The sequence below is a fragment of the Nilaparvata lugens genome, chromosome 7, assembly GCF_014356525.2.
Source record: "Nilaparvata lugens isolate BPH chromosome 7, ASM1435652v1, whole genome shotgun sequence".
Classification (NCBI taxonomy): Eukaryota; Metazoa; Arthropoda; class Insecta; order Hemiptera; family Delphacidae; genus Nilaparvata; species Nilaparvata lugens.
This window is the reverse complement of record NC_052510.1, coordinates 29,902,961-29,930,461: the sequence shown is the minus strand read 5'-3', so window position 1 is coordinate 29,930,461 and position 27,501 is coordinate 29,902,961. Positions and strand designations below refer to the sequence as shown.

At 34.7% G+C, this 27,501-nt stretch overlaps 1 protein-coding gene across 2 annotated transcripts in view; it reads left to right on the top strand.

Annotated features, from left to right (window-relative positions):
- The window catches only part of LOC120352359, a 49,649-nt gene that overhangs the window by 14,684 nt on the left and 7,464 nt on the right, over positions 1–27,501 (top strand). For both annotated transcript variants that reach the window (XR_005571796.1, XM_039432485.1), the window contains exons 6-9: positions 1,646–1,768; positions 7,916–8,082; positions 9,824–10,016; positions 21,780–21,871. Coding sequence is in view for 1 of the 2 variants with exons in the window: in XM_039432485.1 (XP_039288419.1) it covers positions 1,646–1,768; positions 7,916–8,082; positions 9,824–10,016; positions 21,780–21,871 (575 nt within the window). In the remaining variant the exon portion in view is untranslated. The remainder of the gene's footprint in view (positions 1–1,645; positions 1,769–7,915; positions 8,083–9,823; positions 10,017–21,779; positions 21,872–27,501) is intronic.

The window sequence follows — 27,501 nt, the reverse complement described above, 5'->3', positions numbered from 1 at the left end:
CTAATAAACTGATTCCACAGAGAAAAAAAACAACGAACACATGACTGTCAAACTTGCAGAAGTCGTCTACAATCCTTCGAAAACGACTGAAACCAAGTTACAAGTCAAGATGATCTGAGATGAAATTGAAAATGTTTGATGCTCTATACATGGGAGAATTTTGATGACTCAAAGTGTTACAATCAAGTATAAATAATTTGAAACTAGAACGACTATAGTAAACGCAAATTGGTGAGGCGGGTGATGGTGGCACCATCTCTGAGTGAAATTGGCAAATTTCAAGCTTTAAATTGCATATGTTATTCTTAATATTGGAGATGTGTCAATCATTTGACGATTTTAAAATCAGGTTTCATTAATGTTTTAGAGAAAAACAAACAAATACTTGTTTTATAAGTCACTTCTAAAATTACAACGGTTTAGTAAAGGCTTGAATTGGTGCTTGAAATGTTAATGCCCATTCCAAATTATTCAGTTAGAATAAAATGTATGACTGAATTAAAAAATCTTAAAAAAAATTTTAATGAAAATTCAGGTTATGATGACATTTAAAGCTGGGTTTACACCAAAGTTATTAGCAAAATGTTGATAACTTGATCCTTACAGATTTTATTAGATTGAACGGAACTTGTCAAACACATATGTTTATCATGTGTATGATAAGATATGTTCAATCTAATAGAATCTATAAGGATTAAGCTATTAACATTTTGTTACTAACTTTGGTGTAAACGCAGCTTAAATGTAAACAATGTATTGCGTTTACTATAGTTACTGCAAAAATAAGTCTCCTATTTGATTCAAGGGAAAAGGAATTTCAAAGGTTCGGCAAGTATGTTACAGCAGCCCTTCATAATGAAAGCTGGAACCCCATCAGCGCCCCCAGATCCCGATGGGCTTACTTATTTGGACTTATTTGTTTCCAGTTTAATCGCTCTTATTCCTACAATAGGTTCATGCCAATAGTTGTCCTACAAACATAATTATCTTTACATAATATATTAGTGTTTTTAACTATAAGCTTCATGTATGCAAAGTTTCCCATTATTGTCTTTTCTTTTTTCTTTTCTTCTTGAATTCTTCAGTAGTTACATTCGTCTTTCTTTCTCTTTTATCTGCTACTATAAGTTTCATATTTGCAAGGTTTTCTAGTATTTTGTTTTCAGTTTTTTTCCTAAAACTCAATAGTACATTAGTTAAATTATTTTATTTTCATTTTAATGTATTGTTTTTCAAATTGTATGCTCAATGTGCGTTATGAGTGCAATAATAGGTTTCAGTTCCTGGTGTCCCTCAAATATGTAAATTTTCAAATAAAAAAAATAAAATAAAATATTAAATTTATTCATTGCATTCAGTACATCTTCAAGACTAAGAAACAGGTTGTTTTTATGAAATTCACAAATTATCAGAAACCTCTTGAGTTTTCATTCATCTGCAATTGGCAACTATTGAATTCCCATTCTGATTCTATCAAAAAAGCCTTCTGCTCTTTGTCTCACACAAATAGCTGACAGGCTCTCTCGATTTGGATAAATCTGGCAGCACTGTACTCCATAAGTGCAATCTAAGGTTTGCACAGACTATTTATTCAATACATTAGTTTATTTTACTTACTTGTAATGAAATTATTGTTATTCTTCAGTTACAGGTGTCTGATGATGAGATCGATCTTGAGCTAGTATCTGCTGGTTTGAGACTATTGAGTCACATTATATCCGACAACGTATTTTCAAAGAAATCCAGAAATCAAATATCAAGGCTCATGGTAATTAATTTTTAGTTTTTATCGTTTATACGTAGAGTACATAATTATATATTTTCACATTCCAAATCAGTATCATACCTATTTAGTTCTTGTGGATAATTTCTCTCTTAAATATTATCATAATTAAAGTAATACAAATTCAAGCAGTGGGGTACTTCTAATAAACATAACATATACGTAAGAAACCATCACCAAAAGCTGTGAAGTAAATATTTTTTTGTCATACTTACTCAATTGCAGCTGTTTTCCATGCATTGAATCAAGCCGGTAAACAGCTGTTTGCAGAACAAGAAAACATGCGATTTTCATTACAGCATACTATACTGTAAAGAGATCATATGTTTTCTTTACAGTCGAGTATGTTTCCTAGTTCTATAGTTAATATAGTCCTATGTTAATATTATAACTCAAATAATTCAAGAACTCATCTAAGAAGTTTCAAGTTATAAAAACTCATCTGAAATCATATAATATAGGCCCTTATTATCTTATTTGAGCTCGATGGGTCTGTCTGTTATGAACTAGGCGCTACGGGCTAGGTCATGTTTATAAAATGCAGTAACTCGAGCATAAGCAGGTAATGGTTTCTGTTTCTCAGTAATATTATTCTTTCTCAGATAAATATGACAAAAAATATTGTACGTAACTTGTACGGTAACGTATTTACCGCATTCGTATGATAATTCTGCCCGAAACGTAGTTAATCATACTTATGCGGTAAATTATCGTTACCGGACTTGTGACGTAAAGTACTATTTTTCTACAACCGCTTGTAAAGTTCTTCTTTACGAACTGAAAACTTATCATAAAACAGTTCTTTTCTGAGGAGCGATCGATAATCTACTTTACGCTCGCCATCTGTTTACTTTACCGCTCGCTAACCGCAGCGCATGTGCAGTAGGCTATATTTTAGAAAAATGCAATAATTCCAATAAGTTCATGTCCCTACTTTTTCGCCCCATTTCCAACGGTCATGGTGGCAAAGTCACGTAGAGCGTTTTCTCTCACGCTGAAGGTCCCAGGTTCAATTCACGGTCAATATTGTTTTATCTTCTATATAATAAGAGAGAGTAGGGTTGTGTTTGTTTGTTCGCATCAAAACATGTCAACTTGAGGATTGCATACAGGAAAAACGGGAATGATTTAGATCTCCAAATTTTGCAAATAGATTCTAAAAATATCAAAATCATGCACCTGGAAGCCCAAATTTTAATTCTCCTAGATTTTTTAGAATTAATCTTCAAATTTCATTCATGGGACATGACATTTTATACAGCCAGCATAGCTTACATTGTTGTAAAATGTTGTTGTTTATAATTGAGGAACTTATAACGTTAGTACAAGATATTTATTTATTTAACATCAATGACAAAACCACTTAATCATAAAATGATTGGAAACGAAAAAACAGGCCTATATCCCTTACTATTCCATTCCTGAATTTTGATTGCATATTAGTCCAAAAGAGGTTATGATTCTTCAGCAGTTTTAAACACATACATTTTGATCCCAAAATAATCACATAACATTTTAATTTAGAATGTTAATATAGGAAATTAACTAAAACAATCTACTGTATATAGCAAGTCAAAAACTTGAAAAATAATGAATAAACATTGCAATTTTTGACCCATAATAAAAACACTAAGTCACTCACTGAATCACCTGATCATATATAATTAATTTTTTGACTTATAGATATAAGTCAAGACATCATAATTTTGAACGCAGCCGTGGTCTAGCGATAGAGTGCTCGGCTTCGGCGCGAGTGTTTTCGGATCGATTCCAGAATTTTCCACTTTTTTTTGTTCTTAATTTTTTCCCTCGAAACGTATAATTATTAATACTTTTTTTAAAGGAAGTTGTTTTCATTACGTTTGAACTTGAATTTCATCGAATAATATATTACAGTATGGGTGAAAAGTCCGAGAACGGACTCACACCCACCGTCAAATTACCTTTGAGTATGAGATATTAAGCCGTTCTCGAATTTTTCACTCACTCTGTATGTAAAATTTTTCAACCAGTGTAAATGAATGGACATGGGTTTCATGCTGTATTATTGTAATTCATAAGAAAAGCATGATCACAATAAAATTAGTACCGTAATAATTTATATTCGTCAGTTATAATGTACTATTAGACACAAATTAGGAGTGAAACGAATTTGTAGTTATTTTGTTTGGAATTGGGGAAGCAAAAAAGGCTGCCTGATTCAAATTGAGGAGGATCTAATCGATTCTAAAATTGATGTATTGAAAAATCAATATGATACTTATAGTTTTTCAAGTATTATGTCTCCTTCAGTTATCTATAGGTACTACAATAAATGAAAGAACTTACTGGCTTATACACGTACGGAATAGGAAAATTATGTTTGACGCATTATCACGTCTCAACTACTCAACTGACTAACTTGAAATATTGCATTATAGATTCTTAATTAACCGAGGATAGTTAGAGGCCTATTTTCAATTCTTAAAAATTTCATTACGTCAAGTTTTCAATTTGTCATGCTTCCAGTTTTTGTATAGAAACAGCTGGACATTTCTTTTAAAAGGGCGATTAGATGATAGGTATGATTGGGGATCCTATTTGAATAAAAATAACTGATTTCCTGTCGCATCAAAATTCTGGTCCGCCATCTTGGAACCGCTATTTCAAATTCAACTTCATTTTTTTTAAATTGGGAGGTAAGTCATATGATACATGATTTCGATACAGAATTTCAAGAGGAAATGAATGATGAAAACCGCACATCGATTTCTCAAACCGCTCAAAAGTTATTGTCATTCAAATATACTGATAAATCATCCATCTATACTATAATAATGGAAAGAACTGGCTTATACACGTAGGGGGAAAATTATGTTTGACACATTTTTAAATTGCTTAAATTTTTAAATTGCAAGTTAATTATCACGTCTGAACTAATGGACTGATTGACTTGAAATTTCGCATAAAGATTCTTTATCGAGGATGGTTATAGGCCTATTTTTAATTTTCCAATATTTTTTCACGTCAAATTTTCAGTGTGTAAAGTTTTAAAATATACCCTTGCGAAGCACCTACTAGTATTCTAATAATAAATCATTATAAAATAAATTATTATGATTAGCTAGAATAATTAAATTGTATCATTTTATTATTATTACATTGATTTATCAAAATAATTGGATAAATGATAAAAAAACTGTTTATTGTATTGGAATCCAATACAGTAGTTGTAGAAAAAAAATTGGATGTAATTCGAGCGGAAAGCTTCTTTATGGCTCTTGTCAAAATTACCACGCTCCGGTATGCATCACGTGGTAACTGTTTTGACTCGAGCGATAAAGTCGCGTTCTACGCTCATAGCACATAAATAACTATTTTATTTTACCAGTAAGCCCCCGGCTTGAGAACTCGCTCAATGCTGTGATATTCTGTCAGCTGTTCTATTGAAAGCATTGGAAAGTCAAGAAAAGCTGTATTGAGTTATTAATTGCAGGCAATTCAGCTGACAGATCATTTGCGATTAGTAATGATGTTCTTTTTATGCACTTTCAATGCCATTCTGTTATTTCCTAAAACAAAGACAAAGGAGTGAATCAATTTTGTTGGCCGAGGAACTCAATCTGTATAATGGTTCAAATAATATGTGTTGAAAATTTGAAGTTAATTGATGGATGAAATCAAAAGTTATCGTCAAACATAACATACAAACGAAGATAGCCTACCTTGAAGATGACTCTAGAGCCAGGAAGACGACTGTGTATCATGCATGTTAGTGGCCAGCCTGTTGTCATACATTGTTTCATCATTGCTATAATCACAGCGAAACGCTTAGAGCAATTTTTTTTATGTTATGTTTTTGTTTCTCCAATTTTTTATGCTTATTATTCCTTTGCTGCTCCATTTTAGGATAAATTATTTTTCTATCAATATAATTTGTAATTTTCCGGTGGTTTATTTATTGTTATTGTTTGTTTATTTTATGTTAGACGCCTCTCGCTGATGATGAACATGTGTGTATGTGCATGTTAAACATGCATGATCTACCGTAGAAAAATAATTTAACCTCAAATAGATCAGCAAAGAAAATGAACAACAAAAAATCGGAGATACAAAAACCTAACCTCAAAAAATTTCCCTCAAAGCCTTCCGCTGTGGTGACACAACAATGTATGACCACATGTGTATCGAGCATGTTTATCAGGTCTAACGCTCCTTCAATTATAAATATGAAGGCGAGTACAGATATACGCGCTCCAAACACGCTGAACGTGTCACGAGATGTTACACAAGTGATTGCTAGAGGTTCACAATACGTTTGAAGGATGATCGCATGCTTGTCCTATTGTTGACTTCACTACAACCTAACCTCACAAATGTGAAACGTTCAATCCAGCTGATCGGGTGACAAAACTGAATAAAATATTCTGACCAGGGGATTGGTAGATAACCTAATAATACATTTGGTTTATTAATTATGTTTATATAATAAATTAATGATAAATTATTATGTTTATTGCATTTATTTTGATGTTTTATTACAAAAAGGCTATGTCTGTCAATGTTTTGAAAGGTGAAAGGCTTGGTTGAGAGTTCGGCTTCTAAATTCTAATATGCTGGTACCTATTATTAAAAATGTTTTTATTATTTTGTATCATTAAATTTTGATAATTTAAACATTTATTATTAATTTTGATAATTTTATATGCTAACACAGAGATCGTAACTGGTTCAACAAAAACGTTAATCACACATGCGCAACTATTAGTTAGTTAGCCCTAAAGGTGCGTACAGAATTTCGCTCTGCTCCGCAATTGAACGTCCCTCGAGCAGAACGATTGATGATCGAAGGTGGAGCAAGAGTGGAACGCGAGAAGAGCGTGTAACAGAGGTCGAGCTTGGCTAGCTCCTAGGTCGAACGTCGAACTAACCAATAGTTGCGCATGCGTGGTCGACGTTTTCATTTGTAATGTTTGTTAATAGTTACGATCTCTGTGCTGGCAAATAAAATTATCAAAATTAATAATTAATTATTAAATTAAATAATATAAAGTTATAAATGCATTTATTATAATAGGTACCGGCATATTAAGGTGCGTACAGATATACGCGCCTCCAACACGCGCCGCGCACGCTCCATACTCGCTCCGCTACCGCTCCACGCACGCTCCGATCATGAACGTTACGGGAGATGTTAGCTATTCTCGCGTTCCACTCTTGCTCCCAGGTCGATCATCAATCGATCTGCTCGAGTGACGTTCGATTGCGGAGCAGAGCGAAAGTCTGTACCCACCTATATCATTTAAAAGAAAGAAGCCGAACTCCCAACCAAGTCCTTCACTTTTTGAAACATTGACAGAAATTAACTTTTATAATAAAACATTAAAATAAATACAATAATCATAATATTTATTATATACACATAATTTATTATTAGGCTACCCAGCAATCCCCTGGTCAGAATATTTTATCTAGTTTTGTCATCCGATCAGCTGGATTGAACGTTTCACATTTGTGAGGTTAGGTTGTAGTGAAGTCAACAATAAGAAAAGAGCGGAGCGATCATCCTTCAAACATATTTCGAACCTTTATCGAACTCTTGCGTAACATCCCGCGTAACGTTCATGATCGGAGCGAGTGAGGAGCGTGTTGAAGGCGCGTATATCTGTACGCACTTTGAGAGCTTGCCAAGCTCTTGCTCCACCTGCAATCATCTTGCGATTTGCTCGAGTGACGTTCGATTGCGGAGCAGAGCGTAAGTCTGTATGCACCTTGAGAGCTTGCCAAGCTCTTGCTCCACCTGCAATCATCTTGCGATTTGCTCGTGTAACGTTCGATAGCGGAGCGTAAGTCTGTATGCACCTTGAGAAGACAAACAAATATAATATTTTTGAAGTTCACTGACATTTTTTATACAATTTTAAATTGTTAAGCACAATATTATTTCTTTTCATCATATTCTTTTCATTTCTTTTTCCCATTAGTTCTTTTATTCCACAGTTCCTTGAAATCGTTTTGGGACTCTGAACTCCAGAAAAAATGGTTAGTTTCCAATCAGAATTGTAACATGATACTTGTTTAGCCTGAGTATATTATCTCAACCTATCATAGTTGTGTAACCGGTTCATTAATCGTTTACGTGTTTTGTTTCAGACGAGTGTATATGAGTGTGTTGGTGTTGTAGTGAATCTGCTTCTACACCCGAACACACTTATATCGCAGTTCTACCTTCCACATCCAAGAAAGCCGTTGCCGTTGCCTCTGGAGAACAAGCCACTTGATCAAACCACCATAAAAAAGGCTCAGAGTGCACAAATCAAGTAGGTTTATTTTATCATACATAGAATATTTGTTATCCTTTCAATCCCATAGTCATCTTAATATTCTTCATTTATGCCAATTATGAAATTGCGAATATTTTTTCTGCTCTTTCGTCACAACTTTGATTGATGCCTCCCCTTTTATGCCCTTCCTAACGCCCACCCACACAATTTGTCTGTCTTGTGATCAACTTTCAAAAATAATTTCAATACTAAAATAGGTCAAATACTTCACTTTCAAATTTTATTACCAATTTCATATTTCAATCGAATGCGCAAGTAGAGGTGCACTATATTCATTTTATATTATCAGTTTTGTTTCACCATTCAACGTGCATGGCAAGCTAGATATCCCTACCTGTAGGAGAGAGCCCCGAGTAGGAGAGGCTATATCCGGGTGGAGAGTCAATAATATAATCAATAATCAATAATCTTTATTCTTGTCATCGAACATTACAAATGTTATAAACAAACGTCATGTGGAGATAAAACATAGCATTGCATATACTAACAATATATCGTACAGCTAACACATATATACATAACATTAAACATGTACACATATGTATACATATATACATATACAAATATAATATAAAACAGTCAGATGCTCACATTATGACTTAGGTATTCGTCAATTGTATAAAAAGCCTGTTTTTTGAGCCATTGTGCTACTGTAGATATGAACTTTTTTTGTGGTAAATTTTTTATTCTTGTCGGTAATTTATTGAATAATAAGTATTGTTGATACATATAGCTTTTGAATGTTTTTTGCAGTCTGATGTATGGGGTAATTAGGTTATTCCTATTTCTAGTTCTATGTTCATGCTGATGGCTATGTCTTGTTGATAGAGTTAGGTTTTTTGATAGAGTCAGTTAGCTTTCTGGCTTTCATAAATGAACAAGAGTGAACAACTCTGCGCATTGCATTTCTTCATTATACAGTCCACAACGTCATTAAGGTATGCACCTTAATCGATGCGTACAAATTCGTTGCGAAATATTGGGACACGCACACTGGGAAGCGAAATAATCGCAATGTGGAGCGCGGGAATATTCGAGTTGACTTATGTTGTTTACAAGGCAGACGAAACTAGTGTAGTTCCAGAACTCGACACAAAATTCGCAAAACGAAAAAGCGCTGCAAATGCTGCTTGTAGCAAAAGGTGCGAATTATTCGCAAGGGAATATTTCGCAACGCATTGGTTTGCGCCAGCACATACACCACAATGGTATTAAATTTCCGCACGGCAAGTTCTGCGAATTGAATTCGCATCGCAACAAAACTTTCGCGTTGGTGTGCATCTGGTATTAATAATTTTAATCAATTAGTGCGTGTAGTGTATTCGTGAGACATTAACAGGTATGAGTAACCCATCCTCATCTTCCCTTTTCTTATACCTCTTTCTCCCTCAACCTGACACATATAGAAATAACGATCATAAAGGCTCCAATACCTTTCATTGTATCTAAGGATGGCGGCGACTTGAGCTTTACCACTCATCAAGTTGGTGAATAAACACACGCTTATAAGAGCTATTGGTCTAACCATCACTTTACCATTAACATAACTATTACTTTTTTGATTAGAAATATCTAAAAGCATTTCTATTTGGAACTTAACTCATTGAATTAAAACTATCCAATAGGATTTATATTTGGAATTCAACACAATAAATGAGTCGAGCTGTTGGAAAAATATGTATCTTGCAATGAATCATATTGTTGATAAATTTTCTAGATTGGTAGAAATCTATTGCGAGTGCATAACAGTTCTTGATCAACATTCGCTGGATCTGAATGACGTGATAACTGCCGATCGACTGGGAGTCCCCCCCTGGGCTATGCAGCCCCCCCTCGACATGCTCGAGCCCATGGACGACTTCTCTGTCATACTCAACGCCATCAACCTATTCACCAGAGTATTGACTAAGGTAATTCTAATTAAAAAACCTCTTCTTATCATTTCCAAAATGTTTCTTTCTCTATTGAATTCCGGTACAAGCTAACTTGTTACAAAATATCAATTGTGACGAAACCGGCTCTTATTATACTGTACAATAAATGTAAGAGCATCAAAAACCTTACAGTTAGTTCGGAATCCATCAACATTGTATGTGTATAACATATCTCATAATCATCCTTCCATTAACCACTTGTTATTATTTTACAAATAAATATAGATCTTGCTTGGAGAAAAAATAGGTTACAGACTCAATTTCGTGATTAAGTTGTAACATTTTGATCATTAATGTTACAGTATGATAATCATAATTCAGTATAATAATCATTATATAAGAATAACACTCACATATATGACGTTGACGTTATTTTGGAGCTCCTCTTTAGTTTAGAAGTTCTGCCCTCAAAATCATGTCTTCAGTTTGAGGGGAAGGTATAAGTTACTAGTGACCAAGTCAAATTTGGGTGATGGGTGATCGAAATGATCCCATTTTATTTGCTGGAGAAGCCATTTGGTTGCACCAGCACTATCAGGGTGTCCACGCGGCGGGAAAACCGGGAAATCCGGGAATTGTACGTGAATTTCATTTGGGCGGGAAATGTACGGAAATAGTACGGGAATTTTTTGAAACTTCCGTCAACCAGCTAATTGTTAATTAAGGACAGAGTTGAAATTTAGCCAGTGGATGAGTGGTGTATTTAGGGTACAAACACACTGAAAGCGGAGCATGGCGTGGCGTTGTGGAGCGTCGTGAACAATATCATGTTAAGTAATGAGCTGCAACACACTGCAAGCGTCTACTCGCAGAGCGGAGCAGAGCGTGGCGTCAATCTTTGGAACAAGCTGGTTTGTTTCTTGGAGCGTCTACGAGCGGAGCGTCAAAGCGTCTAAGTGCGAGTGCCCTATTAATGTACATACTAGTGGTCTACTCTTGTACTTATTAATGCGCTTATTCTACTACGTTTTCCCACCATCTAGTACACTAATATATATTTAATGTTTGCCCAAATTCCCCTGTAATGTGTGTTATTCGATTATTCAAAAGAGAAAACTAATTTATTGCACTTTGAAATCAAAAGTAAGGTATATATTTAATGTTTGCCCAAATTCCCCTGTAATGTGTGTTATTCGATTATTCAAAAGAGAAAACTAATTCATTGCACTTTGAAATCAAAAGTAAGGCTATTCTAATCCATTTCGTTCATATTTCTATAATTTTTACTTCCCTTTCCTTATTACCATGGCGAATAAAATGGCAAAAATGTTGTCAAAACAGGGTTTTTCGCGATTTTCTCGAAAACGGCTCCAACGATTTTGATCAAATTTATACCTAAAATAGGCATTAATAAGCTCTATCAACTCTCTCATTAATTAATGTTCAGTAACATTTTCACCTAAATTTTAAAATAAGCTCGAAATTCGAGAAAATGTTATTATTTCAATTGCGAACTGTTGGCAACTGTTGATTCCATTGAATCATTCACTATCACTATGAAGAGATATCAGATTCGTGTGTGTCCAGCGTTATTGTCCTGTCACCAGCTGGCTTGGATCTTTGAATAGTAGACTTGAGATGCGCTTGAACACTAGCGTCAGGTGATAAATTTTCATAACGGGAAGGAAAGTTGTGTGAGTGCGCCACACCAGTTTTTTTTTTAATTCATCATTCTCTCACCATCAAGTAAATGTTGTGGGGGAAATTTGGTTCATATTTTTCCCCGTGTTGAACACACTGAGTCTAATATCCAATAATTTAAGTAATTATTCTCACAAAGTAATGTGCAAACTTGGGCAACGCCATTTTCTAGGCCCTTGATGCTTGACGCTCAGACGCTTCCTGTGTGTACCATGAACTCTCTGACCACGCTCCGCTCCGCCTTCAGTATGTTTGTACCCTAAGTGATGGATGGTGCAGGTTGGTGTATCGATGTGGCGTTTTATAAATATCGTGTATCGATAGGTTCTATAGGAACGAGTAGGTTTTCTTTCGATATTCATCATTAAGCTATGTCCACTCATGCCGAACCGATCCTCGAACAGCGCAGTGAACCGTGCAATTCGCTGCGCAGCGCGACGTGCAGCGAACCGCTCAGCGAATTCAAACAATAAAATGCTGTCAAGTGGTGAATCTTTTTCAATTTTAATAATGAAAAATATCTGTTCTGTTAATTTATTTTACTAATTTCGGCTTTAAATTATCAGTTTTCGTAGTGTCAATGATATCTGAAATAATTTCAAGATGTAATAATGTTCCAATCTCTGCTTTTTTTCTAAACATGATTAGAATATTATTTGATTTGGATTCTCTTATCATACTCTCTTGTGAATCAAGTACTAAATAAATTAAAACCAATTTGAGAATTCAATTGAACAGACTTTAGGATATTATAATACTAGCAGGTAACCCGTGCTTCGCAAAGGGTCTATTTTAAAACTTGACGTAATGAAATATAGAAGAATTAATGAAAATAGGCCTATAAGAATCCTCGGTTGATTAAGAATTTATAAGCAGCATTTCAAGTAAATCAGTTCAGTAGTTCAGACGTGATGATGCGTCAAACATAATTTTCCTATCCTCTACACGTGTATACATGTTCAAGCCAGTTCTCACCTTTATTATAGTATCGAAGATGATAGATAATTGGATGATATATCCATCTATCTATCATTTTCTATACTATAATAAAGGAAATGAATGAGAATAAATTTTGAAAGGTTTGAGATATCGATGTGCGGTTTTTACCATACCTTTTCTCTGGAAATCCTGTATCGGAATCATGTATCATATGACCACCTTTCAATTATTAAAAAAAGAAGTTGGATTCGAAATGGCGGAAAAAATATTTGGGTGCGACGGAAAACCTGTTTTTACTTTCCTTGCTCTATTACCATAGGTAAGGAAAGTATTGCTTTCCAAAAAAATTAAGGTACCACAATTTCTAAATTTCTATACGTTTCAAGGTCTTCTGAGTCCAAAAACATGATTTTTGGGTGTTGGTCTGTGTGTGTGTGTGTGTGTCTGTGAACACGATAACTCTATTTCTAATTAACCGATTGACTTGAAATTTTAAACTTAAGGTCCTTATACCATGAGGATCTGACAATAAGAAATTCATTTAAGATGGCGGAAAAAATGGCGGATAATTACTAAAAAAACATATTTTTCACATTTTTCTCGAAAACGGCTTCAACGATTTTCTTCAAATTTATACCATGGATAGCTATTTATAAGCCCTATCAACTGACATGAGTCTCATTCCTGGGAAAATTGCAGGAGCTCCGTAATATTCTTGTGAAAAACGGTGGATAATTACTAAAAAACCATGTTTTCACGGTTTTCTGTAAAACGGCTTCAACGATTTTCTTCAAATTTATACCATGGATAGCTATTTATAAGCCATATCAACTGACATGAGTCTTATTTCTGGGAAAATTGCAGGAGCTCCGTAATATTATTGAGAATGGCGGATAGTGACTAAATAACCATGTTTTTCACGGTTTTCTCGAAAACGGCTCCAACGATTTTCTTCAAATTTATGCCATGAATAAGCCCTATCAACTGACATGAGTCTCATCTCTGGGAAAATTGCAGGAGCTACCTAATATTCTTGAGAAAAATGGCAGATAATGACTAAAAAACCATGTTTTTCACGATTTTCTCAAAAATGACGACCGATTTTTTTTTTCAAATTCATACCCTGTATAGTTATTTATCGGCTCTATCAACTGGCATGAGTATTTTTCCTGGGAAACTGATGGGGGGTCCGCCCCATCCTTGAGAAATAGACTTTGTACCTCCTTCTCGTGCATGAGGTAGGTAGGTAGAGCAGTTTATAAAAAGAACACATAGTCCAAATATTTCATTTGTAGAACAGCTGTTTTGTCGACTTTTAACAAATCGACTCAAAGGAAAAATACTCTGAAAACAATTATACAGGATGATTCTTAATAATCATGGTAAAATAATTTAATACGTGATAGTAGAGGTGTAAAAATAAGAGAAAAAGTTCCTATAAACATATATCCATAAACGTTTCATTAGCGAGCTATACAGAGTGAAGATTTCGCCCGGAATTCAGTTCCTCTGGTAAAATACACCGATGCTGAATTGTTTGGGGACTAGTTTTTGAAAAACGTATGGTGGATTCATATGGAAAAATATCTGAAAAATTGAATAAAACTAGTCTGGAAGCTGTAGTGTGAGTAGTTTTTGAGAAAAAAGTTCAAATATGCAAAAAATCTAAGTAGAAAAACACAGACTTCTACGTTTGATGCCCAATAACTTTCTTTAATGACCAGTAAACAAATCATTTTTCGCAATAAAAATTGTAGAGAATTTAATTCTGAAAAGAATTATGTAAGCTGTGTAAACTAAATTTGAATAAAATGTATTCTTATGTAGTACATTACACCACAAAAATTTGCTGTTTTATGAGGAGAGAACGAATAAATCATGGGTTGTAGCTGATTGCAAATAAAACATGGATTTAAATAACAGCTGTTCCAAAACAGCTGATTTATTTTGTTCTAAATAGGAAAACATTTAAAAGAAATTATCAGCTGAAAATTATTTTCAGAAATATTTTAGCTCACTGTTGAACAAAACAACAAACTGTAAGTTAGGCCTACTGTAACCGCGCTGTGTTCTTTGTTTAATCTATTAACCAGTTATTTGTAACCATTTCACTTTGCTTTTTTGTGTTAAGTGTTAACTTTTTGAAAAATGGCAGGTAATTTTAGACATTATTCATACTCCGAATTAGCTGACATGCATTTAATGTATGGGATGGGACACAGTAATAGTACTGAAGCAAGACGTTTGTATCAAGAGAACTTTCCTAACCGAGTATGTCCAAGTTCAAGGTTTTTTGCCACTATTCATCAACATCTGTCTGAAACAGGTTCTTTGATGTCCAAAGAACACATTCATGCAGGCAGACCCCGATCCACTTGGACTGTTGAGTTTAAGGAACAAGTTCTTAATGAAATTTATGAACATCTAGAGAAGAGCACGAGAGAATTGTCAGTGCAATTTAATGTCAATCAATCTTTTATTTGGAGGATACTAAAAGAGCAACAATTACATCCATACCACTTCCAGAAATTTCATACTCTATTGCCACAAGACTGTATTCCCCGTGCTGGTATTTGCCGAAGGTTTTTAGAAAAACTTGTTAACCCAAACTTTTAAACAATCGTTTCATTTACCGACGAGGCACACTTTACAAGAACAGCTATCGTTAACGTCCACAACCAACATATTTGGGCAGCTGAGAATCTTAATCGTCCACAACATCAGTTTTCAGTAAACATTTGGGCAGGAATCATAGATCATCTACTTCTGTTCGAGCTTCCTCCCAGGCTTAATGGCATAATCTACTTAAACTTCTTGAGAGAGGAGCTATTCATCTTACTTGAAGATGTACCTCTTCAGTTGCGCCAAATCATTTGGTTTATGCATGATGGAGCTCCAGCACACGTCAATGCTGCTGTTCGTGAAAACCTGAATCACAGGTTTCCAAATCAATGGATAGGCCGAGTTGGGCCAGTACCATGGCCAGCTAGGTCACCACACTTAAATCCTTTGGATTTTTATCTTTGGGGACACTTGAAAACCTTAGTATACAATACTCCGATTGATACCATTGAAAAACTCCGATCAAGGATTTTGAACGGAATAGAAATGATAAAGCAGACTCATGAAATATTTGAACGGATCCGACAATCGATGAGAAGACGTCTGAACATAAGCATTAAGAACAAAGGAGGTCACTTTGATCATCATCTTTAATCTTTTGGTATAAGTTTAATGTCATTTAGATATGTTACTTTCATATAAAAATAAAACTTTTCATAAAAAACCGAAAAATTTTCATAAAATTTTATTTGCAATCAGCTACAACCTATGAGTTATTAGTTCTCTCCTCATAAAACAGCAAATTTTTGTGGTGTAATGTACTACATGAGAATACATTTTATTTAACTTTTATTCAAATTTAGTTCCCACAGCTTACATAATTCTTTTCAGAATTAAATTCTACACAATTTTTATTGCGGAAAATGATTTGTTTACTGGTCATCAAAGAAAGTTATTGGGTTTCAAACGTAGAAGTCTGTGTTTTTCTACTCGAATTTTTTGCATATTTTAACTTTTTTCTCAAAAACTACTCACACTACAGCTACCAGACTAGTTTTATTCAATTTTTCCATATGAATCCACCATACGTTTATCAAAAACTAGTCCCCAAACAATTCAGCATCGTTGTATCTCACCAGAGGAACTGAATTCCGGGCGAAATCTTTCACACTGTATAGCTCGCTAATGAAGCGTTTATGAATATATGTTTATAGGAACTTTTTTTCTTATTTTTACCTCTACTATCACGTATTAAATTATTTTACCATAATAATTAAGAATCACCCTGTATAAAAACATATAGAGTAGTCTTATCGTAGTTTTTCAAATATGTTGCCGCCAATCGTCATTATGTTATTCCCCTAAATTATTCTCGTTTTTAAGAATGAGGCTTACAGTTCAATGAGCAAGGAAAGTTGTGTGAGTCTACCACACCAGATTTTTATCATTCGAAAAGGATCCCCAATCTAATACCTATCTTCTAATTTCCCTTTTAAGAGAAATGTTCTGCTGCATCCTTACAACTGAAAGCTTGACAAATAATTGAAAACTTAACAAACTAAAAACTTGATGTAATCAAATCTTGAAGAATTTAAAATAGGTTTATAACCATCCTCGGTTAAGCAAGAATCTATATGCAAAATTTCAAGTTAATCATTCCTTGATGACTGTACTAGCTCAAAAATTAATAATCCATGCAACTTGTAGGCCTAAAGGTGCGTACAGATATACGCGCCGCGAACATGAGCAATTCACTTTTAATCAGCTGATTATATCTGTTTTTTACAGAAACGGTAAGATACAGATATAAAAAGCTTGGCATCAGCTGATTAAAAGTGAATTGCTCATGTTCGCTGCGCGTAAATCTATACGCACCTTGAACATTGCATCAGGAAAACAATGTTTCAAAACTATGTTTTTTCTAAACAGATGTTTTTGAGATAATTTCTTTGAAGCAGCTGTTTCACATTCACCATATTATTATACAGAGTTTGTGAAAATGAAAATATTCATTAATTATCAAAACAATACTATTATTATTGAGGTTATGTGGTATCAGGTGGAAAGCAATAATAGGATCAGATGTTTCTTTTTTAATTTCGACCATATGATCTGGTGATTTTTTTATGAAATCGTATGTACCATTGATGAAATTTGAACATTAATTCAGAAAAATCTAGAAGGAAAATTGAAATTTGAGCTTCCAGGTGCACGAGATTGATATTTTTAGAATCTATGTGTAAAATTTGAAGATCTAAATCATTCCCGTTTTCCGGTATGCAATCCACAAGTTGACATGTTTTGATGCGAACAAACGAACACACGAACAAACACAACCCTACTCTCTCTTATTATATAGATATTTGGTAACAAGTATTTAGAGTAGCTATAATAACCTATCACGAAAAATTAATATTATCCACCTTGCTTATCCGGTTTTGATCAGGGTCATTTGAAATAAGCAACATATTGGATAAACTGTTTTCATCTGCTTTAAATTTTTGTTTTTAATTAGACTTATGTACCCGCAATGCGAAAACGCAATCTTTTATGTGTTTATATTTGCATCAATAAATTGTAAATTTATGATATTTTTATTCAATTATAATTTTTCCAGCCCCTTTTCCATTTAAGCCATCAAGTCAAGTCACTGATAGACTGACTGACGCACTGTACAGTCAGCCGAAAACGCTGTGGAGTGTCGTGCAGAGTACAGTTCATTCCTGTTCTGAATGTTACAAATCGATGAAAATAACACTCCCTTATACCTTGATCTAAACTTTATTATTGACTAGCAGGTAACCCGTGCTCCGCAAGGGTCTATTTCAAAACTTGACAAACTGAAAGCTTGACGTAATGAAAATTTGATGAATTTAAAATAGGCATATAACCATCCTCCGTTAATTAAGAATCTATATGCAAAATTTCAAGTTAATCAGTCCAGTAGTACAGACTTGATTATGCGTCAAACATAATTTTCCTATCCCGTACTGCCAGTTCTTTACTTTATTATATTATAGATTGGTGAGACTAAAAAGGTTCTATCCACCTAAGTAAGTTTTTTGGGTTGCCAAAACATAGACACCTTTTGGGGGGAATTATTCAACTCTACCCACTTTTTCGTGATATAACAATGATCAATGCTCTTACCAACAAAAGTCGATGGCAAGTGGAAAATATTTATAAATGTGTCACTTTTTGTGAGTTATTATGCTGTAGTATTTAAAATAAATAGGATAAGGAAATTACAGAATCTATTCCAGACAACTTATGGTTAGTTGGTGAAATTAATTATTCGTTTAAAAATAACAAAATGATTATAATTTTAAAAGGTAATAATTGTCTTGATACTGAGTTCTTGGTCAACAATATTTTAATATTGAAATTTATCCAATCATTAATTTTTCAGAACTCATTCTATTTGCATTAACCATTTTTTATCGATTCCCATAAAATTATTATTCATGACAATGAATTGTTGAAAATATAGATTAAATAAAATGAGAAGAGGCCTGTACTGTATTAATGTTCGCGAAAGTATTCACATGTTTTCCACTTGTGATGGATAGCTAAAATTGGACCCCCTGGACCCCCGACTGGATCGTCCAAAAATGAGATCAGCGGGCTCGCTTCGCTCGCCTGCATGTAGACCTCAGCGGAACCTCTGTACCGAATTTGAATGTATTATGTCAATTTGATCTCGAAAAACACCTGTTACTCTATCGGTGTATCTTTGGCGAAAAAAATTCTTCCACCTCAGCTAAACCTGTGTACTGAATTTTTTAAAATATATTTCCATCAATTATTAATATATTTCCATCAAAAGGTGAAAAGCTGAGAAAACGCTAATTTTGGCTAATAGGATAAATTGGTATTTAGGAGGTCCTGGATAAATGCATTTCAATCTTCAACTTGGTGCCAACCTAACAAAGTCAACTAAATGCCAACCTGACAAAATGTTGAATTTAGTTATTAGAAAAACTGTTTCGAAGAGGTACTCTCTCTAGATTATAGTTCTATATTAACATATAGTATGGATATTTCAATTATAATTTTAAGATATTGGAATAAGAAGAATACACATGCTAAAATAACTTTAAACCCTCAAAAACCACTCTTAGAGTTAAAATATCGCCAAAAGATTTCTTAGTGCGCCTCTAAAGGGCCAACTGAACATACCTACCAAATTTGAACGTTTTTGGTCCGGTAGATTTTTAGTTCTGCGAGTGAGTGAGTGCCATTTCGCTTTTATATAATTATATAGAAGATATCCATTTGAGGTATAGTTCCGTATCTGGTGTAGGTATTATCGATGTTGAAATAATTATTGATAGTAAATCAAATCACACATATGTTTTTTTAGAACCTAAAATTTTCTTTTTTATAACAGTCCAGTCAATATAGACATGAAAAAGGGGATGTGCTTTCAATATAATATTGTAGTTCTGATTTTACTTTCCTTGCCCTATCACCATAGGTAAGGAAAGTATTGCTTTCCGAAAAAAATTAAGATACCCAAATTTCTAAATTTCTATACGTTTCAAGGTCCCCTGAGTCCAAAAAAGTGGTTTTTGGGTATTGGTCTGTATGTGTGTGTGTGTGTGTGTGTGTGTGTGTGTGTGTGTGGTGTGTGTGTGTATGAGTGTGTGTACGTCTGTGTACACGATATCTCATCTCCCAATTAACGGAATGACTTGAAATTTGGAACTTAAGGTCCTTACAATATAAGGATTTGACACGAACAATTTCGGTCAAATGCAATTTAAACAAAAAATCTCGAGTGAAAAGGATTGAGCATAGAAATCTGTACAATTAATGTCCAGTAGCATTTTCACCTAAAATTCAAAATAAGCTCGAAATTCGAGAAAATGTGATTATCCAATTGCAAATTGTTGGCAACTGTTGATTCTATTAAATGATTCACTATGAAGAGATAGCAGACCTCGTATGTCTCCAGCGTTATTGTCCTGTCACCAGCTGGCTCAGATCTTTGTTTATAAGTAGACTTGAGATGCTCGTGAGCACTAGCGTCAGGTGATCAATTTTCATAACGGCAAGGAAAGTTGTGTGAGTGTGCCACACCAGATTTTTTCAATATATTGTTTGGATACATAAGAGAAGTCCAGAACCAATTTTTGCATGTAAATTTTCCTTGTGCTAGATACAGAATGGCCCAAAACACCTCGTATTTTCGGTTCATTTTCTAGTTTTCAGGTTTTTTCCGCCAAATCCAATCGTAGGACAGTTGAAATTGCTCTCGCCTTTTTTTTAGATTATGAAATTCTGAATAAAATGAAATAGTCCGGAGCTCTCTATATCGAATGTGTTCTGAGTTACAAAAACGAGTAAAATTTCAACAAACTAATTAATTTTGATGAATTTTAGTTTTCAATATCTTCTAATACAATTAAAATGTATAATTCAAAATCCCCCTGGGCGTAATTTTGTGCGCTCTCTGGTCTCAGTTTGAAGAGCACAAAATTACGCCCAGAGCGATTTTGAATTGAACACCAATTTATATATTGTTAGTGACTGGACTAGGATGTTTTAAAGTGTAAATGGTAGGTTAGAGAGTTTTGTTTTTTCTTCTAAATTGCCTTTTTATATTATTCGAAATACAGTACAGTGTACAGTTATAATCGTATAATGGTGCTACATTTTTATGTAAAACATACTTGTGCACTTTGGAAATTGTTATTTAAGAGTATTAGATTTTTCCAAATTGTGACCCCCTTCTGAGTAACCTCATAACCCACCCCAACCTACATTTTTACATAATTATTAATCATGTGTTTTAACCAGCGAGGAAAACCGGGAAAAACGTGAAATATACGGGAAGTGTACGGGAATTTTCTGAGCCTGATTCAGTGGACAGCCTGACTATGAATCCGAGTTGTCATGAATCACATCGATTCCGGAATTCATTTCAACTGATGTCTTTAATTTTTTGACACCATTTACGCACAAAATCATCACTCATGTTTCCTGCGTAAACTTAAATCATTCTGTGTTAGATTTTTGCTGAATTGTCCTTTTTTGCTTGCAAAAACGAGTATCGCTATGCAATTAGAACTTGAAGGTAGACTGAAAAGTGAACTTAATGGAACGACTTGTACATTATAACTCGGTATCCTATTCTGTGGGAATCAAAATTAAAACATGGGTTTTGTAATCGTAAAGTTTTTAGTTTTCAGTATGACAAGTTCTCAGTTCGTCAAGTTTTCAGTTTATGGTTTTCACGGGTATGGTTCCATGAGTAGCTTTTCACGGAATGTAATTTCAATTTTTTTACCATATAGACCAGGTGTTTTTTCCAAGTAACAAGTCAGCAGTGTGATAATTTGCTTGAGTGGTCGTTTATAAAATAGTGTATGCAACGATGTTATTCGGTATATAAAGCACTGGTGATATGTCTAAGACATTCGCTTGCTTTGCTCGCTCTTGTCTTGACTTACGTGTAACTTGTGCTTTAAAAACTCTCGTTGAATTCGTTGAATCTCGTTGCAATAAAATCGTTGAATTAACTATTCTGGGTTGTAAAGTGGATTTGTTGACTATTCAATTTATAAAATATTGTTTTTGTTGAATTGATTACAGAGTATGCGTGCTTCTACACCAGTATCAGGAGAAACAGAAGATGTGAGTGGCTCTCTGTCGAAGCTGACTGCTGTCAAGCACGAAGACATCAGGTTAGTAAATGCTCGCTAGTTACTTTTTAGATAACCACTTCATGGGATTGAAGTTTTTTGAGAATTCAACTTATAGAAACGATAAAAAAATCTACCAATTTAAAGCAAACCGTAGCTTATAATTAGCTACATTTAGCAACCAAAGTTTTAATAATTTTCAATGGACAACATTGTTGGATGGGATTCAAGTCAAGCAAATTCAATTCAATATGGAATTCGGAGCACGAGATTTTTGAATCTTGCTGCTATTCCTTAATAGTCCGGGGGCAAATTTCATTCCGTGGTCATTTTTGAGTAACAGCCGTGGATGATGTCTCAATTTCTTCATTAGGTCTAGCATGATGAAAATCGTGATGATGATAAGTCGAAATTACAGGCAAACACCTCGGAAACAAGATGGCCGCCAAAATTTTCAGGGTTTTGTTATATCGCTTGTATTTCATCAACCGGTCAAGATATTCAATCGTTTTTTCAGACGAAAATATTTTAAAACTATTCCTCTACAATTTTTGTTCTGTAAAATTTTCCTCTAAAACGCATATTTTTTCAGTTATAACTTTTAAAAGCCCATGAAAACTTTTTTCTAAATTTGTTCAAATTTTATTCCATTATTACGTTTTTGTGCAAGAGATACAGATAAATTTTGAATCTATGAAATTTAGAGCGTGTTTTCAACTTTGGAACTATATATCTTCATGCGCTGTACGTCGAAAAATGAGTTCTCCAGCGCCCTCCAAAGAAACCCTGCATGATTTCTGGTGCGTTTTTCCATACGCATGAGGTAACAGGCTAGAACTAAAAAATCGATTTTTTCATGACTACTTCAAGATAGAGACTTGCATATGGTCTCAATCTCTTTGTTACAACAAGACGAATAAGAAAATTGATGATGGAAACAACGAAAATATTTGACATCATTGAAAAATACAAGATGGCGGTCATTGACAGAAGTTTTTATATCGCTTGTTATTCAGTTATTGTGAGAGATATAAGATTGGTTTTACTACCAAAGTGTTTAGAATTAACCAAACTATGATGTTCGAGAGAATCATCTCATTTCGACCACTCTTTCCATTATTTATTCAACTTCAAAAACTTGAAACATACATTTTTCGGGGACAATATTCTACTTTCCAACCTGTATATGTATTCGAAGTAGACGAACAGCAGTATTATTGGCACAGTTATGTAGAATAAGCCCTTCGAGTTGGTGTAGTGCTAGTGAAGTGAAAAAAGTATAAATTAAATAAATGTGTAGCGAAAGAATTTAAAGTAGAAGAATTATAGATTAGAACTGTAGGCTTCACTGGAAGACTTTAGCAATAAAAATTAATTTTTTAGGATAAGAAATAAGAGAACAAAATTAATGGTTAGTCCTAGTGACTAGTTTTAATGGAAGTAATAAAAAAAATAAAAAAGTTATGTAGAATATTTCCAAAGCTTCAAAATGACGTCTGGTTGGATGCTGTATGTCTATATTTTATGGCTGGAGAGTCATCGGAAAAAGAGTAAAAAGTACTGTTTGCAGTGGAAAACACGCTTTTCCACCAAATGCCAATCCCAACAATTAGAAAACCCTGTAACTCATGACTCCTTGAAGTTACTGACTTGGGAATGGTATCAATCTCTTAACAATGATGTGTAGAAAGAGATTATCCATGATGGCAATCTCAAAAATGTTTGTCATCATGAAAAAAACAAGATGGCGGCAAAAAAATGTCGATTTTCAAGAAATCGCCTATAATTCTAATAATGTCGAGGATATATTTGGAAAATAGCGTCCGTTTTTGTTCATTTATACACTCCTGTAGACGTTGTAAAGAAGTTATACTTCATATTGCTTTGAAGCGTTGCACGTGCTGTTGCTCAAATCTCTTGTGTTATTGTCTCATTCAGGGCTTCAAGTGTACGTGATTTTTAATGTATACACAAACTTTGAGGAAGCCCCATAAAAAATAGTCACAAAGTGACTGGTCCGGTGAACGATGATGAGGTCACTTTCATCTCCACGCAATGAAATGAGGCGTCCAGGAAAGCTCTGTCTTAGGAATTTCATAGTTAATCTCGATGTATGACATGTTGGAGTCATACAGTATTGAGGTTGATTATGTTGTATTCTCAGTTGTGGCAAAAAATCACGCAGCAGTGTTGATAACGATCTGAATTGACAGGACTTCTTCTCAAAAAAATAAGAGCCAATAATGAAGTTTCGACTAATGCCACAACAAACAGTCGATTATCAGCCATTCATACAAAAACAGCTATTTTAAACTTAAAACTCCAATCTTTATCCACCAACTTTTCCTTCATGACCGATAAGTACGTTTATCTCTTGCACATTGCACGACACTCTGTCATCTACTTCTCACAACGTCCTACATTTTTGGTTGGTAAAAAACAGACGCCATTTTTCAAATGTTGGTTTTTGTACGTAATTAATGTTATTATTATTTTTCTTCTTAATCATCAAAATAAAAACATCTAAGGTACATACGGCAAAAAATATTGAGTTTCGTTCAAAAATGAGTAATAGTTGTTCCAAATCCACCATACTTCATTGCCCAATCCTGTGCATCCTGTGCATATATAGGCCTACAATATAATTAACTCATTATGACATCTTAGAAAAACTAATTCTTTCATCGTTAATAGAAGCTGCAACTGCTAATACCAATATACATTTAATATTATGTGCTACAATATTGACAATACAGTTCATATGTTGTGTTTCTACTTATTACATTTATAACTTACTTTATTAGTATAACTTTATTTCATTCGCGCTATAGTCCGATGTGGGCCTTCCTCTTCTACGCGTACCAATCATATTACTTTTTAACAAATTATGCGGTAGTCTGCAGTCTTCCATTATCTGGACATGCCCCAACCATCTCAACCGTTTCGCCTTGATAACTCGTACAATATCTTCGGGTCCCATGAAATTGGCAATTTCTTAATTATTTCTAATGCGCCATACATATTCTGTTCTGACTGGTCCCATGATACGCCTTTCAATTTTTCTCTCAAAAACACGCAATGCTTGCTCTTCTCTACTAGTCAGCGTCCACGTCTCAGCACCATAGGTGGTCTGATCAGTGTTTTGTATAGCCGCAGCTTAGACATGCGTGATAAGAGCTTTGACTTCATTAGTTTCATGTGGACAGAGTACGCCTTGTTTGCAGCTAAAATCCTGCTTTCCACGTCCTCTCGTACCTTGTTCTCACTATTGAGAAGCGAACCCAAGTACTTGAACTGCCTCACATTTTGAAGCCAAACTCCTCCCCCACATTCCAGATCACCAACATGTCTTCTTCTCTCGTTTGCTGACATCATAAGATACTTAGATTTTTCTATATTAATCTCAAGACCCAACTTTTTTCCTTCATTTTTTTAGAGTTTGGAGCATGTCAACCACACCAGCTTTGCTTCTTGATATAAGCAGCACATCATCTGCGTACGCATATGCTTGCTTGGACTCAGTTACAATACTGCCGCTTGTCTGCAATGCTTTAAGAATAACATCAAGTGCCAGGTTAAAGATAACTGCCGATAGTGCTTCACCCTGCCTTACGCCTCTATTTACTCTTAAGTTCTTTACTTAACTTGTTATCTGTTCTGACACAAGCCCTTGCACCTTCCATCGTGAGTAAGGTCATTTTTACAAACGTTCTTGGAAAACCACACCTGCTAAGTACTGTAGGTAACTGCTTCCTGTCTACACTGTCGAACGCCTGTCGGAAGTCAACAAATACAATGTGCAAGTCTACATTAAACTCATAGCACTTCTCCATTGTCTGCCTCATTACAAATATTTGGTTCGTTGTCCCTCTGTTGTTTCTGAACCCACACTGAACTTCACTGAGTTCTCCCTCTGCATATAACGTCACTCGCTTAAACATTATTGTGGAGAAGATTTTATAGGCTATGTTAAGCAGTTTTATTCCCCTATAATTATTGCACATGAGTTTGTCCTCTTTTCCATTCATCCGGCAGTTCCTCACTTATTCCATATTCACCCATATCCACCCATATTCCAGTTATCAGTTCATGACATAATCTTGTTAGTTTTTATCCTCCACATTTATATACCTCAGCAGGTATATAATCACTTCCAGGTGCTTAATTAATCTCCAGCTTGTCGATAGCCTCCTGCACTTCCCGCATGGTCGGCGGCTCCACTAGAGGCTCAGCAGTCATTATTTCCTCGGCAATCTCTTCATTATGTCTCTCTATATTCCTCCCATCTTTTTAATATTTTATTCTCTTCTCCAATTATTTGTCCCTCTTGGTCTTTACATAACTTTAACCTGGGTTGATACCCTTTCTTTTTTGTATTGACCCTCTGATAGAATCCTCCATCATTCCACAGGTATGCCATCTCAATGTCTTCTAATCGCTTCTTTTGCCACTCTCTCTCTTTTTCTTCCTGCATATTTTGCTTGCAGTTCTTCTGAGTTCCTTGTATCTCTCTCTTTTAAGCCGCGTTTCCCTACCCATCATATCTCTCCATGCTTAATTCTTTCTTTGCAGTGCCCTACTACATTCCTCATCGAACCATTCTCCATTTCTTTCAATTCTTTTTTTCTCCTACAGTGTTTTTAATCACCTCTATCATGGCGTGCTTCATGTCATTTCATGCTCTGTTCTATTAAATTCTTCAGGGGTTTCCGATAGTTCATTTGGGAGCCGTCTTTCCATTTCTTCCTCAAACCTTGTCCGACACTCCCCCTGCCTCAGTTTTTTCACGTCCCACTCTATCCTTCTCTCTCCCTTAGTAGCTTGTGCAAGCGCCAATCTTTCTCTGAGAACTGCTCGCACCAAATAATGGTCGGAGTCACAGTTTGGGCCTCTTAATGATCTCACATCTGTGATAGATGAAGCATGTCTTGCCGATATTAGCACATGATCTATCTGATTCACATTTTGTGTTCCAGGTATTCTCCATGTACCTTTATGAATATTTTTTTGAGGGAAGCATGTGCTCTTGATTATTAAGTTCTTCTCTACCACAAATTAAACTATTCTTCTACCATTCTCATTGCATTCCTCATTATTGAGTATTTTCCTGCTACTGGCTTCAGATAAGTCTCCTTTCCTACTTTTGCATCAAAATCTCCCAGTAACATATTTCAGTAGTTTATCATATTCTGCGGCTATAAGGTCGTAAAAACTATCTTTGCCCATTTCGTCGCTGTCCTCCGTAGACGCATACACTGATACCAGAGAAATATTTCGGAACTTTCCTTTCAATCTAAGAAGGCAAATTCTTTCGTTAATTGGGGCCCAACTTAGGATGCTCTTTGTCCACCGTCTGGTAATAATAAAACCTACTCCACTCATTCCAAACCTTGCCTCTGTTCCACTATACAGCAGAGTGAAATCTTTTTGTCTATCCTACCTTGTCCTTGCCACCTCATTTCCTGTATTGCGACAACATCCAATTTGAAATTCTCTATTTCCTTGGCAATTTCGTGCATTTTTCCCCGGCTGTAACATAGTCCTAACATTCCAAGTTGCAATTCGTATATTCAAGTCCTCAAATCTTGTTTTGGCTTTTCCATTATAATTTCCGTTCATCCTGTCCGTCCGAGGCTCATTGTTTGGTTTCCTAACAACATATTTTTATGGGT